The sequence below is a fragment of the Homarus americanus genome, unplaced genomic scaffold, assembly GCF_018991925.1.
Source record: "Homarus americanus isolate GMGI-L3 unplaced genomic scaffold, GMGI_Hamer_2.0 scaffold19318, whole genome shotgun sequence".
Classification (NCBI taxonomy): Eukaryota; Metazoa; Arthropoda; class Malacostraca; order Decapoda; family Nephropidae; genus Homarus; species Homarus americanus.
In genome coordinates, this window is record NW_024732238.1 from 3,179,105 (window position 1) to 3,196,835 (window position 17,731).

Sequence of the window (17,731 nt, forward strand, 5' to 3'; positions counted from 1 at the left end):
GAGAAGAACAGTGCAGTGTAACCTGTAAAGCTTGCTGCAGGTTCTTCTACAGCCTGCACCAATAATATGATGGTGGCTGTTTCTGTCTCGCACACACACACACACGCTGGTAAAGTTTCACATATAAGTTTCTACTTCTCTTGCCAGCTGCCTCGGTGACAAACAATAAACAAGGAGTTGAAAATAAGCTCTTTTACTCTTGCTCTAAGTTACAACCTCCGTGTGTGTGTGTGTGTGTGTGTGTCTGTGTGTGTGTGTGTCGGCTTCCATTACCCGCTCAACACGACTCTAGGTAGGGTTGGGGTTTTCTGAATTTCAGTGAGCCAATCAGGTAGGCTGTCTCGTCTCACTGAACCAATAAGATGGGCTGTCTCACCTCACCAAACCAATCAGGTGGATTCTTTCATCTCCAATTAGGTGGAAAACTGACCGAACATACATACCTTTGGGTCTCTCAGCTTCTGAATACCGAATGTTTATAATTAACTTACGTGACCATTAACCTCAAGTGGTATTTTTAGCAGCAAGGTGGAAAAATAGTAATAATTTCTTCCCATAAATGTTACAGGTAAATACAGGTAGGTTCTCTCCTTAATTAGAGACGTGTTCAGGATATTGAGGCTTTAAAATTACACTTAACTAAATTCCGTGACCTTAACTGACTCTCTGGGTTAACTGCGTCAGGATTAATGATAAGTTTTTCTCTCTGTTGAAATTGAAAACAAATTGTGTCCGTCTATCTGGTGTTAGTGATATCAAAATTACTGTCACCTCACCTCACACCTGGAGGGTGGGTGGGTAGGCGACACCTGTGATCGCCTGTATTAACCACCACTCCTCCACCTTATAATCTCATGTCAGTGGTGATAACACTTGTCTTATTGTGATATAATACCTGTTATTTCACGTGTACAACCTCTCATCTTGATAGTTCCTTGGAATTTTTTTTTACATTTTAAACGACTGACTAGACGCGGATGTGTGCTTTAGTGAGTGTTTTGGTATAGGCTACTGGCAATACCTGTTTTAGATTGTCCATTGGGCTCAGACAGACGGACAGACAGACAGACAGACACAGACAGACAGACAAACAGACAGACAGACAGACAATAAGATGAGTGTCATAATATAGTGGAAGATTAACTACTTGACTAAAGCGATGGTTTAATTTAATCTATAGTGATTTTCTGTTTAATTATTCGCACCTTTGAAGTTTGTAACACACCTGTATATTGTACATCGCTCTTACCACACCTCACACCTGTATCTCACTTACCACACCTGTACCTCACACATCACTCTTACCACACCTCACACCTGTGTCTCACTTACCACACCTGTACCTCACACATCACTCTTACCACACCTCACACCTGTATCTCACTTACCACACCTCACTTACCACACCTCACACCTGTATCTCACTTACCACACCTGTACCTCACCTCACTTACCACCTCCACCTGTATCTCACTTACCACACCTCCCTCACTTACCACCTCCCACACCTGTATCTCACTTACCACACCTCACACCTCACTTACCACCTCACACCTGTATCTCACTTACCACACCTGTACTCACACCTCCTTACCACACCTCACACCTGTATCTCACCATGCCTCACCTCACTTACCACCTCACACCTGTATCTCACTTACCACACCTCACTTACCACACCTCATTCACCACACCTGTACCTCACTCACCACACCATACTACACTTCACTCACCACACTACACCTCACTCACTACAGTACACCTAACTCACAACACCACACCATACTACACCTCACTCACCACACCTCACCACAGGGACCAGTGAGTCGGCCACTACCAAAATAACCATTCAAGATTAATTCGCTTTATGGATCATTAATTCAATTTATGCTTCAATTTTCCCAGCGGCATTAGTATGGACCCGATAGTTAGATTAACAGTAATTAAATAAAAAGATCGTTTAATCACCTAATATTGAAACCAACAAGGAGAATTAATCAGACAGGTAAAAGCATCGGTCACACGCGGGAGTATCAATGTTTACGGACATATAGCGATAACTAACACGGTCTAGTTGAGTTCTGGGATGGATTTCGCAACAATATTGGACGACCGATGATGAGTGTTCGTCCTCCTGGTGACCGATGACCTTGTCTGGCTCACAGGTGGCGCCACTCTACCACCTGTTGTGACGAGCGCAGTTTGCCGGTGATGATTGGACAACGGGTGCTGTTACTCCTACAGTTTTGTCTCGTTGTAGCGTCACTCTCGCTGTGGACGCCTGGGGTTCACTGATGTGGGTTTGTGTCTGTTGAATCACACACACACACACACACGACTGCTCCCCTGAGACCTCCAGAACTTTATGGCCGCTCTCTCAATCTGGTACGACAGATTTATTCCCTCCAGAAACAACCTTACGACCACATCCAACCACTGGGAACCGAGTCACTAACGTGTTACTCCACAGCTGTTACTTCTGGGTCACTCAAGTAACACACACACACACACCAGAGAGTTTTGTCACCCCTGCTATGAGGCTCCTGGGGTGACCAACAGGTGTGTGTATATCAGTTGATTGTACAGGTAACAGACTACCCTGGCAAGGGTGTACTGTACCTGTGTTATAGGGAACCCCAGCAGGCAGGTTCTCCAGCAGGCAGGTCCTCCAGCAGGCAGGTCCTCCAGCAGTCCTCCAGCAGGCAGGTCCTCCAGCAGGCAGGTCCTCCAGCAGGAGGTCCTCCACCAGGCAGGTCCTCCAGCAGGCAGGTCCTCCAGCAGGCAGGTCCTCCAGCAGGCAGCAGGCAGGTCCTCCAGCAGGCAGGTCCTCAGCAGGCAGGTCCTCCAGCAGGCAGGTCCTCCAGCAGGCAGGTCCTCCAGCAGGCAGGTCCTCCAGCAGGCAGGTCCTCCAGCAGGCAGGTTCTCCAGCAGGCAGGTCCTCCAGCAGGCAGGTCACCAATCGACAAGTTTGAGAACAGAATTCAGAGAAGTGGAAACTGTCGCCATCAAAGACGACGGTCGAGTTTTTCTCCCAAAAGACTCAAGAAGTTACTGAGCCATTGATGACATGGCTCACCTGCCCTGCCCTTGACCACTCAGGTGTGTTGATATAAACAAGGCCTTATTAACCCTCTCTCTCTCTCTCTCTCTCTCTCTCTCTCTCTCTCTCTCTCTCTCTCTCTCTCTCTCTCTCTCTCTCTCTCTCTCTCCATTCTCCATTTCCCATTAACTATTCAATGGACCTATAATATTCTACACCATTTATTATCTTGTGTGTAATATTTCTGTGTGTTTTCATGTCAATAAAAATTTACCGTAGTCAAGGGTAAAAATTCTTCCCTTACCACGTCTCTCTCCTCTACCCCAGGGAAAGTAAACCAAAAACTTATTCACATTATTTCCACTATGATATAAATAATCAATACATTAAACAATACATAGACATATAAATATACATAGACATATAAAGATAGACATAGATTATAGAACATCAATGGAATAGGTTTTAGTTATATAATTCCTGGTTATGAAGCTGAGGTATTACATCTGTCACAAACTATGATCGAATTCAGGTAAATGTGTCAGTCTTTCTTGCCCATCCAGGGACAGACGCTTGGGAAAGATGGCACCAATCTCATGGTTGGATGGTTAGCATCGAATGACAGACAGCTAGGACAACCACTCGTAGACAGGAGCATCACTAGGACAGACAGCTAGGACTACCACTCGTAGACAGGAGCATCACTAGGACAGACAGCTAGGACAACCACTCGTAGACAGGAGCATCACTAGGACAGACAGCTAGGACAACCACTCGTAGACAGGAGCATCACTAGGACAGACAGCTAGGACAACCACTCGTAGACAGGAGCATCACTAGGACAGACAGCTAGGACAACCACTCGTAGACAGGAGCATCACTAAGACAGACAGCTAGGACAACCACTCGTAGACAGGAGCATCACTAAGACAGACAGCTAGGACAACCACTCGTAGACAGGAGCATCTAGGACAGACAGCTAGGACAACCACTCGTAGACAGGAGCATCACTAGGACAGACAGCTAGGACAACCACTCGTAGACAGGAGCATCACTAGGACAGACAGCTAGGACAACCACTCGTAGACAGGAGCATCACTAGGACAGACAGCTAGGACAACCACTCGTAGACAGGAGCATCACTAGGACAGACAGCTAGGACAACCACTCGTAGACAGGAGCATCACTAGGACAGACAGCTAGGACAACCACTCGTAGACAGGAGCATCACTAGGACAGACAGCTAGGATAACCACTGTAGACAGGAGCATCACTAGAACAGACAGCTAGACAACCACTCGTAGACAGGAGCATCACTAGGACAGACAGCTAGGACAACCACTCGTAGACAGGAGCATCACTAGACAGACAGCTAGGACAGCATCACTAGGACAGACAGCTAGGACAACCACTCGTAGACAGGAGCATCACTAGGACAGACAGCTAGGACAACCACTCGTAGACAGGAGCATCACTAGGACAGACAGCTAGGACAACCACTCGTAGACAGGAGCATCACTAGGACAGACAGCTAGGACAACCACTCGTAGACAGGAGCATCACTAGGACAGACAGACAGCTAGGATAGACAGACAGCTAGGACAACCACTCATAGACAGGAGGTGGAGGGTAATCCAGAAGTAACAGGAGACGGGTGACCCTCCTGACGACAGTGGACATGATAATCTTCTCCTGGGTGGTGAAGGGATCGAAGTCTTTGTTGCTGGAGCGTTTGAAGGGTCCAGTCAGGTGTGAGGAGACGCAGGCCAGCCGATCCTCGTTCACTGGTACCCTGCGGAGTATGGTGTCATTATAGTGGTGAAGTACAGTGCTACCATGGGGAGTATGGTGTCATTATAGTGGTGAAGTACAGTGCTACCATGGGGAGTATGGTGTCATTATAGTGGTGAAGTACAGTGCTACCATGGGGAGTATGGTGTCATTATAGTGGTGAAGTACAGTGCTACCATGGGGAGTATGGTGTCATTATAGTGGTGAAGTACAGTGCTACCTAGGGAGTATGGTGTGATTACTTTAGTGAAATACAATGGTACCTTGGGAGTATGGTGTGATTACTACAGTGAAATAACAATGGTACCTAAGGATTATCATTACCACTACAGTGAATCATAACTTCATACAATAATAATAATTGTTATCACTCACCTTGGTGGTATCTGTGTGTATAGAGACATCAGCAGTATTTCTATATGTGTAAATGTCAAGATAACTTATAACCCGACCACCAGGTGACCTTTTAAATCCGTGTATATATTAACCATTAGCTTCCCTTAGGGCTGTTATGATTTTAAGGTCAAAAGGTTGAAAATTAAGGTCATATTGGTTAGAATTGTGCCTCCTTATGTTATGTTTGTAGTATTCGAATATAGGGTTGTGAATTATGGTGCTTAGAAACAGTGTTGTAGTGGTGCTGTAGCGTCTGACGTAGTAGTGTTGTTGTAGTCCTGTAGTCCCTAAGTATAGCAGCAGTAGCCTTGGGGAGACGTAGGAAGATTGACAAGCACAAGTGTTGTGGCATTTGTGAGAGGAAATTGTAATCTAGTGAGGAAATGCAGCGATATTTGTCTGATTTACACTACAATGAGACGCCGCAGTGGGTGCCTTTACCTGAGGAAGTGGAGGAGGTGGTGGATGCTTTTACCTGAGGAAGTGGAGGAGGTGGTGGATGCTTTTACCTGAGGAAGTGGAGGAGGTGGTGGATGCTTTTACCTGAGGAAGTGAAGGAGGTGGTGGTGGGTGCTTTTACCTGAGGAAGTGGAGGAGGTGACGAAGATGGTGGGTGGTGTTGTGCAGCAGGTGTTCGTAGTGCAGCACATACAGAGGTCCTGAGCTCCATAACAGCCTGTCTGTCGCGATCACCTCCCAGTGTGAAACATAAGTCTCAACGAAATCATGGAAATCTGAAGGTAAAATATAGGTTAGGTTAGGTTAGGTGTGGCTAATATTCATCTGATTCCTGACTTTTGGAATTATCTCAAGTAATTAAAGTCAGGTGGACAGTAAGTTGTATCTCACCTTTGCTGAGGAACTGTTCGGGCGGGAGGTCACCTGTGTGTCCACCTCTGTCCTGAAGAATGAGTAGCTTCCAGTAGGAGATGATTGCTCTGTGTAGGTGGTGGTGAGTGGGAAGTGGTGGAGTCATACTTATAACCTAACCTAACCTAACCTAACCCACCCCCCACCCCCCAAAAAAAATCCCCAGAATGGTTTACATAATCAGTGGTGAAGGAACGTGTTAAGGTGTTGTGCCTAAGTGAAATTAATTAACATTCTCTCTCCAGTGGTTCAGGTATGTTTTGTTACTAGTTAATTACAACACTGAGTTAATTAGCCTTGAAGATTAAGCATCTACAGGTGGTTTGCCATCTCCTTGTGTTGCAGGTAATGGAGTGTTAACTGTATCTTAACTGGTATTAAGTAACTGTTAATTCCTAGTTACATTGTAGATCAGATTTAACTATTGTACTTCATTTTATCTTGAATATTATCAACAGGAATGAATTAACATAAGATAATCATATGTAAACGGGTATTTAACTTTGCTGTTGAGGAAGTGAGAGCAATCAAGTACAGTGCCGGCCATGCTCTCTCTCTCTCTCTCTCTCACCTAGCAGGGTTACGAAGCAGCAGTATGGTAGGTAGGCGGTGGTCGAAGAAGGAGTGGCGAATCAGGAGGTCGTAAGGATATGTTGTCTTCATCATAGCGCCGTGGATCTTCTGCACCAACGTCCTCCCACTGTCTACCTTCTCCTCCTCCCCCAGCATCCCTGAAGGAGTGAGTGAGTTAATGGAGGAGAGGAGGTAAAGGTAGAAGTAGAATACAACCTTTAGTAGTAGTAGTAGTAGTAGTAGTAGTAGTAGTAGTATAATAGTGACCCACTCACCGGACTTATAGAGAAAATCGTCGTTGTAGAAAGACCCTGTGAAGATCCCCGTCACCGCCTCCAGCAGGTAGCGTGTCCAGGTGTTGCCAGAGCAGGGGAAGGACACCAGCCACACGCGAGCCATGCCACCACCCAACCTGTCAAGTGGTTGTGTTGGTCTCCTCGTGTTATTAATGGGTCCCAGAGTTGGTAGACCATGACGTAATGGGTCCCAGTGCTGGTAGACCATGGCGTAATGGGTCCCAGTGCTGGTAGACCATGACGTAATGGGTCCCAGTGCTGGTAGACCATGACGTAATGGGTCCCAGTGCTGGTAGACCATGACGTAATGGGTCCCAGTGCTGGTAGACCATGGCGTAATGGGTCCCAGTGCTGGTAGACCATGGCGTAATGGGTCCCAGTGCTGGTTGACCATGACGTAATGGGTCCCAGTGCTGGTAGACCGTCATGAAAGGTCACATAAAGAGTCAGGGGGTCGCTGGGGTCTTTACAAGGGTCATGGTCATTTTTCTTCGACAGGTGACAAAGGAAAACAACAGTGCGGTGCGTGTGAAGTCAGGTTAGGTCAGAGGATGAAGGCGATCATTTTTCTGAGGCCAGGCGACAAAGGTCAGTGGTTATAACTGTCAACTATGTCAGGGCGAGGGACCTGAATTGCTGCAGCGAACACCAGACATTACTGATGAACACCGTTGTTAGATGACTTTCTCGGGAAAAAAGTCTGGGAAGGAATTTCTTTCTTTGCAATACGTAAAACAATTTCCTGTAAGACGAGAGTGAGTGATCGTTACTTCCCCGTTTACCTGGCACTTCTGACAGACGTATTTGAGCAACTTAACAAACTCATTACTGGGTGCTTGACCTTCAGTGTTCCATAAAGCCTTTGTCAGCAAGTTACAGATACTTCGATGCCAAACTCAAGCTGGTAATTTATTTCTAATTTCCTCATTACAGTATTTACAGCAGACAGGTACGACAAACTTAAACTTTTTTGGACACAGTGAATTTAATGAGGAGGAGGAGTTACCAAACCCTGAGCTGTTTACTGAGTCTTTTGTTTATTTATAACTCACCATTAAGTCTGATACAAAAAAATGAGATCTTTTGGTCTTATAACGACAGACCTTGACTGACCTGGTCTCATAGTTGACACACGGGCTCCCTGGGTCATCCTCTCGCCACGGCTGCCATGATGGTCCTGTCATGTTCACCCTTAAATTGTCACCTGTAAAGTTATTGTTATGTAGTTAGATCTAATTTACTAGCATGTAAATAAAGCCTACAAAAGAGAGAGAGAGAGAAAGGAAATGAGTGAGAGACGGGGGGGGGGGTTGAATAGCGAGGTGTTTACTCTTGTATTGATATATCCGTATTAGTATAATTGACGAGTATATGTCAGTAACATGGAGTACTGCAAGACACACGACAGACATACCCGCTCTCCTCACGACCCGTTGGTGTAGCGCTCCTGTGAGGACGTCCCCTTCCTGCCCCCGACCCTCACACCTGCCTGGTGAGAACACTTGAAGGAGTGGTGAGTCACATGGCAGCCTACTGAGGTAATGTATAAGGTATATAACTTGCTGTAACTATTATAACATACAATATAACCACTGTACTATAGTGCGGGGGTGTTATAGTGTACAGTGTTGTAGTACAGTGAAGTATAAAGGTATGTGTAGATTGTTACAAGCCATTGTCTGCTGGTCACAGCTTATAGTGAGACCCAAGGTATTCGACCTGTGTTGTCCCCGCGGGTCAGACGGACTCGGCTGACAGGCCAGCAATCAAAACCCGCACCACACTCATTATTATTCACACAGTTCCGAGAAAGTCCTGCGGCAACAGTCGAGTGGTAGCTTGGGAAGACGGAGATGACAGCTGTAGTAACCTGGTCCTGTTTGCGTGACTCCTCAAGCATATTCAGGAGCCATTGTGCTCACCCGCATAAAGAGAAGACGAGACAAGTGGCCTAAAAGTAACCTGTCTACTACTGTCCTACTTCTGGCCCAGTAAGGTCATCTCTTATATGAGTGTCGGGTCACTGAGTCAGGCGAGCGTCCCTTGTACCGAAAGATCTGTCTACTGTAGGTATAACTGTCACTACAGCAGCCTCGTGTCCAACTTTCTAGACGAGAACCAACTCACACGACAGGTAGCCACACAACTCGATCTTATTCACGTGTCGGCTTTACCATTCACCACACCATCTCATACCAACTGGCTGTCGGGTTCAATGAGCTCTTTTATGTTGACCTTGACAAAACACTAAACTCAGCCCTAAAGAAGACAAGGTTTGCTCCTCGGTAACTTCCATGCAATTACAGCTCCAACTACCTACTCTCCCCCAACAAATGTTAGGGACCACGTAATCTACACACAGTGGGAACAGCTGACCTGCATGAGGGTGATGGTCGTGTACAGAAGGCCTGCTGGACACTGTGTGGGTGGAGTCATTGCATGGCGAAGGGGAACACCCAAACGGCAGCTCCTGAAGGTAGTGTTGCAGCCTGTTGGAGGACGTGCAGTGTTGTATGCTGAAGGTTCCTCGTATGTCTAGTGTATTATGCCCAAGAATATACTGATAATACTGGTTAGGTTAGGTAAGGTATATGACACATGTTTTACTTACATTAGCACACAAAAGAAGGTAGTGGCTAGCAACACATTCCCTCTATCCACCGCCATCTTGCTTTTCCTACCGTGATCCAATGCATACGAACAGTGAAGTTTACCTTTTGTGAATATTAAGTGAACATTACTTATAGTGAACATAAGTGAACATTAATTGAACATTACGTATAGTAAACATTAAGTGAACATTACCTATAATGAACATAAGTGAACATAATTATATCCATTAAGTAGTTACGAGTTTGTTAATTATAAGAACTCCACTTGTAAATTAATTAACTATATAAGCACACAAGTTATAAACGTGTTGATCATTAAGACGTCTGTACTACCATAACACTGAGGAGACATTACCGCTGTATTGATCGTTACTGTCCACCAGCAGCTCGTCTCATTTAACCCTCACGTAAGGACAAACAAATAGACAGTAAAGGGGGGGGGGAGGCTTTACTCAGCTTAACATTGAGTTTTATGATGAGTTTCGTCCTGTTACCTCCCAGTACTTTGATCAGTGTTAATATTATAAAGTAATGTGGACAGTAATGGCTAAATCTCACCTCCAGCAGTACTACCCAAAGTACTGCACTACCCCAGCACTCACAACTACTTGTAGACTAAGCCGCCAACTGTCGCAGCTTAAAGGAAATGAAGTATATATTCTTTTCTTTTCCTTTAGAAAAATAATTGTAGTTTGACAGACATTTCCTCGCCAACTGGCTGCCTGTCCACCGGGCTCCTTCTGTCAACCCCCCGCAGTCCAGGAAAATCTTATCTTTTTCCTCCTTTATGAGACTCTCTGTTTTGTCACTTCCTTCCCTCTTAAGCTCTTGGCGACTCTCCATATAATTTTAGGATTAATAAAAAAATATCTACAACACAGATGAAAACATTATTAAGATTTATGGTCATATTCATTAACTCTTCTCTAAGATTTAATTTCTGGATGAAACAGTTTATGATACAGTAATAAGGAAAGAACGTCCTAAACCCGGCTGTTGCCACTACAGAGCCCCGAGTTATTGTAAGTGAGGAGGGATGTAATGACTGGTTCTCTCGGTACTCTCTCTCTCTCTCTCTCTCTCGAGCTCTCTCTCTCTCGAGCTCTCTCTCTCTCTCGAGCTCCAGGCCTAATCGGCACCACTTCTGATTTACTTTAACCTTTTTTTTCCCATTTCTGTATTTATTTTGGGTTCAATTTATTTATTTTTTGCCCCCTTTAGGCCCCGTTGTTGCTCTGTGACCTGTACTTGGGTGGGCTAATCCCCGTAAACCAAAAAAATCTGTCTTAATCGTCTCCAGTTTTACGAAGTTGTCAAGGAATCCTTCACACTTGGTACGACAGGCAGTAGTTATGCAAGGACAAAGAGTACGATATTTGGCACTGGTGTAGGTGTGAGACAGGCAGGGAGGAAGAAATCAAGAGACGTGTGTGTGTGTGTGTGTGTGTGTGTGTGTGTGTGTGTGTGTGTGTGTGTGTGTTATAGTTATAGTCGATATATACCTGAATATAAATTTAACCAAACTATATCTCGGTGGTTAACAGGTAGAAGCTTGATAATTAGCTCTCCAGGTATGTGTGTAATAAGCCCCACTCCTAATAAGCCTGAATCCTAATAGGCCTCAATAATAGTGTCTTAATCCCAATAGTCCCTCATGGTAATAAGACCTAGTCGTAACTTAATGTAGCAACTTAAGATTAGGGCCCATTAGGATTGTAGTCTTTTTGTACATGAGGCCCAGTCGACCAGGCAGCTGAACGAAGGAACAAAAATTATCCAAAGTGTACAGGTTACCACAACCATCACTTGTTGCCATATTCCATTCATTATTAATTAGCTGTAAACTGTCTTAAATCTGTAATTATAAACAGGAGGACACAGGAGAACTCTTGAACATACAGTTGTTGTGGTAAAGCTTGTGTTTGTGTGTGCGTGTCTGCTGTGTGGTAGGTGGGAGAGGAGAGGCAGATAAGTCCTCCTGTTTGTATTCAGGGGTGCGCCTCTCAGGGCATCTTGCGGACGTGACACCGAGAACAAATAGAAATAGATTTCCCAGAAACTTTTGGATCGTAGATGTAATTCTTTTTACTAAATCTTTTTCTTCTGTATTATAGGAGAAATTTTATCCCCGTGTAGTTGTATTGGTGACGAGGCAACGAGCTGGTAGGATTTTGTTTCGTGTTTTTCCTCGAAGCCAAATGGAAGACGCTTGCAAATCATTAAAGAGTGTAGTCTAACGCTGAAGAAACGTTAGGGGGAAAATCATCTCAAAAACCCGAGTTACGTTCGACCCATACACCTCACCCTGAGTCCTTTTAGCCAGTCCAGTTGTGGTGTTGACGCTGAAAGGTCTAGAGCGTATCCGATAAGACAGAAGGTGTTGAGCAGAAGGTGTGGAGCAGCAGGTGTGTGGCGGCAGGTGTGTGGTGACTCATGGGACGAATGCTAAAGAAAACCTCCAGGGGGGCGCTGACGGTGATGGCTACCTTCTGCCTCCTGAACCTCATGTAAGTCTTAAAGATTATAACAAGTGATTGGTATAATGGCCCCAATCCTAATCTTAATCTTTATCCTAATCCTTAATCTATTCCAATCTTAACAGTTCCCAATCAAAGTGGCCGCCTCATTCCTAATCGGTCTCAGGCCTGATGATCCAAAATTCTAATCGGTTCCATTCCTAGTGGTTTCCAATCCTTTATGATTAAATTATTCTTGGTTGGATTTGGTTTTATTAGGCAGGGGGATAAATATAATAATTTAAAGGAAGGAGACGGATATAATTAGAGAAAGGAGGAGGAGAAGGAGGAGAAGGAGGAGGAGGAGGAGGAAGAGGAGGAGGAGGAGGAGGAAGAGGATAAAGATAAAAACGCTAAATATTGTGAGAATAACTTACAGCTGGGGAGAGACCTGGGGCATAATGATGTATGGATGTGACCTGACATGTGTGAACAAGGACCTGTGACCTGGAGCGTAATCTGGGATGTGTGACCTGTGGATATGACCTGAGATGTGTGACCTGCTAATAGTTGCTTTCCTGGAACTTACTGTATAAATTTTCAAGTCGTAATGATAATTAATTCCTAGAACCGAAGCTAATTTACCTTTTTAAGAACAATGTCACTGTGTGTGTGTGTGTGTGTGTGTGTGTATACCAAGATTATTGCACCTAATACATTTCCTTCGTCAGCAGCTCCACTCCACAGCATCAGCCTCCTGCAGGTTAGTGCTGTGTTCCGTCTTGCACGTTAGGCCTCCTGAGTCCCACACCTGTACCTGTAACACCTGTAATTAGACCCATAACCCAGTGTACTATTCCATCGTCTCATACACCTGGAGGTAAGGTGTATATCTTAATAATTGTAATATTTATATGTACGTCAAGTGTGTGTGTGTGTGTGTGTGTGTGTGTGTGTGTGTGTGCGTGTGTGTGTGTGTGTGTGTGTGTGTGTGTGTGTTTCTTCATATTTAGTTGTTTTTGCATTTTATGTATACTGCATGTACCTTTATATATATATATATATATATATATATATATATATATATATATATATATATATATATATATATATATATATATATATATATATATATATACACAAATACACGTACACACACACACTATCCTGACCACCAGAGGGTCAAGACCTATTCAGGCGCTGCTCCGGCTGCGCAGCTGCCCCCCCGCCCCCTTTTGTCCATGTCGGCCCATTCCCCAAGTCCCTCTCCCCGACCATCCTCACCACCGGGATATCAACAGAATCAGAAGTGACAATTTCGTTTCGGAAAGAAGTGGGATCAGTGATGAACAGTGTTTAAGCCAGTGAATTCAGCACCAGACAGTACCAGCAAGAGCCGTGACCCATCACTGAGATAAGCACCCCTGGGAACCATCCTCTGACCAGATGGTGTTAATCCATCAACACTGGGAACAACAGCTGGCCGGATATGCACCTGACTACAAGATAACACAACATCACCGAGCAGAGTGAGGTCCTGTGACACCACACCACCCGGTGTCCCCATTACCACGTGAGGTCCTTCATATCAACACCCGAGGACGAGTTACTACACCACGTGAACACCACACCACCTGGTGTCATAAGAACATAAGAACATAAGAATGGAGGAAACTGCAGCGGGCCTATTGGCCCATACTGGGCAGTCCCGTTTACACCCAACCCCTATTGCTCATATAAGCATCCAACCTATGTTTGAAGCTATTCAGCGTATTCGAGTTAATGATGATATTTGGTAACTTGTTCCATTCATCCAGCCCAGGCCCGGGCCATCAACTGTAAACTCTAATAATTTGTATGTTCTATTCATGTTCTTTCTTCTTTTAATAATGAAAGCTTTTATTAAACGACCCATATAATAAGTCAATTTTCCCAATGAATATTTTCAGCCTTCGGGCTGTAGAACTTTCTCAATAAACCGTTAATTATTATTATTATTATTATTATTATTATTATTATTATTATTATTATTATTATTATTACACACACACACACACACATACTCATCACTGTGTCTCGTGTGGCAGAGGATGAGTGTGGCGGAGGAGAACAGAGGCGGGAAAGGCAGGAACTACTGGACAAACTACACGGCCGAGTGGAGCGTCTGCCTGGTGAGTACATATGGGCACCTGTCCTAATAGTGCGTTTGATCTTGACCTTTGACCTTTTGATTTCCTAAGACGTAATAGCTGTAGCGTCTCCAGCTACCCCTTTCTTGTATGCGCCTAGTAACTATATTTATCACTAGTTACTTCTCCTAGTAGTAGTAGTAATGTATATGCAGTATAAAGGTTGACTACAGATGTCACCACTACAGGAGACAGCCTGAAGGTGGACCTCATACGACCATCGTGGCAGCCGTGGCGTAACGACCACAACTGCGCCAGCTACCACACTAGGTGGGTCAAGTGAGCCCCTAGTCCTAATACACCCCACGTCTTTATAGGCACCATCCTAACCCTAACCCAACAATCAAGACTGGGGACCCATTAAGAAACTTGGTCCATTAAACTAGGCCCCTTATTCTAATGACTAAATTAATTTACGGTATATGGATCTTCAGTAGTGTTCCCTTCAGACCTGCGCTGCCACTAAACACTCCATTAAGGGCCGCGCACTTCATCCCACCAGCCGAGCATATCATCAGCACCAGCGGTAGATCCCATCAGTCTGGGCAGCTGGTACAGGGAGCATGTGGCCGCCTCATAACGCTATTTACAGCAAGTCTTTGAGATGATTAATGACATTTATACTTATGATAAATCTTATTGTTGATAAAAGTAATCAGTATTTTTTTTCACCTGTTGAAGGTCCATATTATTTTGTTATTGGTGAATATAAAACGGTCTTATTATTGTTGTTGTTGTTATGATGGCGGCGGGTGGCAGGTTCGGCCGTGGGTTGTCACCTGTCCTGTTGGTGTCAATGCCATGTTCGGGCAGCACCTGGCTCCGATACCTGCTGGAGAGTAGCACCGGGTTCTTCTCCGGTTCCAAATACAACGACACCATACTATACAAAGCTGGTAAGTCACTTTATAATAACACCATATATAGTGTAGTCGACTCACTCTGCCTTATACAGTGGCAATAGTCGCTCCTGCCAGGGTATACTGTATGGTCACACTCTCTCCTACACAGGATTCTTAGGGGAGTATGAAGGGATGGAAGGAGGGAGGACTATCATACAAAGGACTCACGGAGCCTCCTATTTCCTTGCTGATACCCACGACCTGCAGGACCGATACGAGAAGGTCGATCCTGACGTGCCCACTATCCTACTCCTGCGTCACCCTGCCAAGTGAGTCCTCATGAGCTTACTAACTCAGAACCAGGCCTTAACACACACACACACACACACACACGCACTCAGAAATTACAAGAAAATTAGTTATAAGATAATGATTACGTTGCCGGAGAACAATACAATGTAAAATACACAACAAATGTTATAGGTTAGGTTAGATCAGGTCTCGGATTCACTGTATGCGTCACCTCAACTCCCCCAGGACCCTTATCTCACACTGGAGGCTCTTCCACCTGGCCGGCTCCAACAAACACCTCGACGATGTCCCTGTGTCTATATACCAGAGCGAAGGTCAGTGTTTATCACCCTTAACCTAACCTAACCTGTACTAACCTGACCTAACCTAACTTGGCTGTAGTGGTCTTCTCAGAAATATATCAGGAATTCTTAAACATTTCCTCAGGATAACAGAAGACAAGAAGCAGCCAAACATTATCTCATAATCTTAAGGTAAATTTAATTAAGTTTGGCTTTTTTGGGGAGTTTCTTTGAGATATATGACGTCAGAAATCCCAACTAATCACAACCTGAATAAAATGTGAGTTTTTGACGTCAGGAGCAACAACCAATCAAAGCCTGGTTGAGGGGCGAGATTTGTGACGTCAGGAGCTGTAACTAATCACAGCATGGTGAAAGGGTATGATTTATTACGTAAGGAGCTGCAACCAAACCAATCACAGCCTTGTTGACGGGTGCTCTCTAGTGACATGTTCTCATTACAGACTTCCATGATTTCGTGAGTGAGGCAACGTCGCTATGGGAGGAGCTGGCGTCTGATCGTTTGTTGTGGTGTAACCGACCACTATACGTCCTTCACTACGAGGACTTGGTGGCCAACACAACCCACCACCTCCGCCAGCTGCTTGACTTCCTCAGGTAACTTAACACTCCTCTCACACTTCCCCAGGTAAGAAAACTAACCGTCTGCGTTACTTAGAGGATGGTGGGAAGTGATGGCAGTAGCGACCAATAAGTGTAGTGATCAGGAGGAGTAAAATTAATGAATAAATGAATGTATAAACAGCTCCAGGTATTGGTTTGATAGAGAACGCACAACGTGGATGGCGAAACAGACCTCAAGTGCTAACAGTCCCAGACCGTTCAGCCCTCAGTTGCCCTAGTAGACTCCACCTTCACCTAACTATTTTTAACTAGGACACCTGAATAATTGGGTTAGATTAGATTATGGCCTATTAGGTCTTGGCCTTAGAAGGATTGGGAGCCCTATTATGACACACTCTATCTAGGGGGTAACACACGTCCTCCCTCCCTCCTTCAGTGTACCTGTAGACGAGGGGAGGTTCACCTGTGTCGCCTCCCACCTGGATGGTTCCTTCAAGAGAAACACCACGAGACACTTCGATCCCTTCACGGAGGATGAGAAGGTGAGGTTTGTCAACGCCGTCAAGAGGATCAACAGACTCCTGACGGTGCTCGGGTATCCACAGCTCCCCGGCAGTAGCGACCACAGTGACTGAGTGAACGTTAGGTGGATTAAATAGCTCAAGAAAAAAAGCGGGAAAATTAATAAAATGAGCGCGCGCGCGCGCGTGTGTGTGTGTGTGTGTGTGTGTGTGTGTGTGTGTGTGTGTGTGTGTGTGTGTGAGTCTTTTGAGAGAAGTAACTTGAAAAGATGTATTTAAAGTTTGTTATGAAAAATACATTATGTAAATATTAGTAACTTTAGAGTTTATGAAATAGTTATATATTTATTATAATCTAGTGAAAGTAATCAAGACTGTACATTTTAAATTAATATACTTTGATTTCATAATGTATAATTTGTAAGCATATATGTAAACTTATACGTACTTATAAAATTATACATATGAATACCACATTTCAGCAGATATAGACATGAACCCTAATGTAACTCAAACCTAATTACCTCTAACTTAACTTGACCTACCCTAACTCAGTCCCTTTTAGCCCTAACTTAACCTATAGCCCTAAGGACGGGAGGTAATAATAATTTTCTGGGTACTACATTACAGTACAACCACACTAAGACGGGAAGGTCCTTGTTGAGTTTGATTGTAAATACATTGTACTGGTAACATTGTATTTAATTTACACCCCATGGATTCATTTACATTCCAACCCCAACTATCATGTGTTATAACTCTGATACTATGAGTTATTGACACTATGATCATGGAGCTATTTATCCTTATGTATGTCTCAGCAATACACAGGAATACACCCGAATACACCGCCTAGAATTATGTAACGTAAATATCACCGCTATAGCTTCTCCCTTGCTTGACTTTACACTGTTGACATACGCACTCACCGATTCAGAATAACACACGGCAATGACTACTCAACTCA

The 17,731-nt window shown here is 44.4% G+C and overlaps 2 protein-coding genes across 2 annotated transcripts; one reads left to right on the forward strand and one right to left on the reverse strand.

Moving 5' to 3' along the window:
• Positions 1-4,425: 4,425 nt before the first annotated feature.
• Positions 4,426-10,488, reverse strand: LOC121868316 (WSC domain-containing protein 1-like). Its single transcript, XM_042368793.1, has 9 exons — positions 9,578-10,488; positions 9,343-9,455; positions 8,381-8,455; positions 8,080-8,170; positions 6,946-7,082; positions 6,669-6,828; positions 6,077-6,165; positions 5,808-5,961; positions 4,426-4,832 (listed from the first exon to the last, which is right to left on the reverse strand). The coding sequence occupies exons 1-9, from the start codon at positions 9,718-9,720 to the stop codon at positions 4,637-4,639; spliced, it is 1,158 nt and encodes a 385-aa protein (XP_042224727.1). The 5' UTR covers positions 9,721-10,488; the 3' UTR covers positions 4,426-4,636.
• A 1,107-nt stretch (positions 10,489-11,595) lies between these two features.
• On the forward strand, positions 11,596-17,457 carry LOC121868317 (WSC domain-containing protein 1-like). Its single transcript, XM_042368794.1, has 9 exons — positions 11,596-12,085; positions 12,769-12,797; positions 14,122-14,205; positions 14,412-14,493; positions 14,983-15,119; positions 15,235-15,394; positions 15,603-15,691; positions 16,123-16,276; positions 16,680-17,457. The coding sequence occupies exons 1-9, from the start codon at positions 12,012-12,014 to the stop codon at positions 16,876-16,878; spliced, it is 1,008 nt and encodes a 335-aa protein (XP_042224728.1). The 5' UTR covers positions 11,596-12,011; the 3' UTR covers positions 16,879-17,457.
• The last annotated feature ends 274 nt before the right edge of the window (positions 17,458-17,731 follow it).

What these genes read in the sequence shown, in the direction of transcription:
- LOC121868316 (XM_042368793.1), bottom strand. Translation starts at nt 9,720, where the DNA reads ATGTTCACTATAAGTAATGTTCACTTAATATTCACAAAAGGTAAACTT. An exon ending in CGACCATCACCCTCATGCAG is followed by an intron (nt 8,456 to 9,342) that starts GTCAGCTGTTCC and finishes TGTTCTCACCAG; the next exon opens with GCAGGTGTGAGGGTCGGGGG. An exon ending in ACGGGTCGTGAGGAGAGCGG is followed by an intron (nt 8,171 to 8,380) that starts GTATGTCTGTCG and finishes ATAACTTTACAG; the next exon opens with GTGACAATTTAAGGGTGAAC.
- LOC121868317 (XM_042368794.1), top strand. Translation starts at nt 12,012, where the DNA reads ATGGGACGAATGCTAAAGAAAACCTCCAGGGGGGCGCTGACGGTGATG. An exon ending in CCGAGTGGAGCGTCTGCCTG is followed by an intron (nt 14,206 to 14,411) that starts GTGAGTACATAT and finishes TCACCACTACAG; the next exon opens with GAGACAGCCTGAAGGTGGAC. An exon ending in GTCTATATACCAGAGCGAAG is followed by an intron (nt 15,692 to 16,122) that starts GTCAGTGTTTAT and finishes TTCTCATTACAG; the next exon opens with ACTTCCATGATTTCGTGAGT.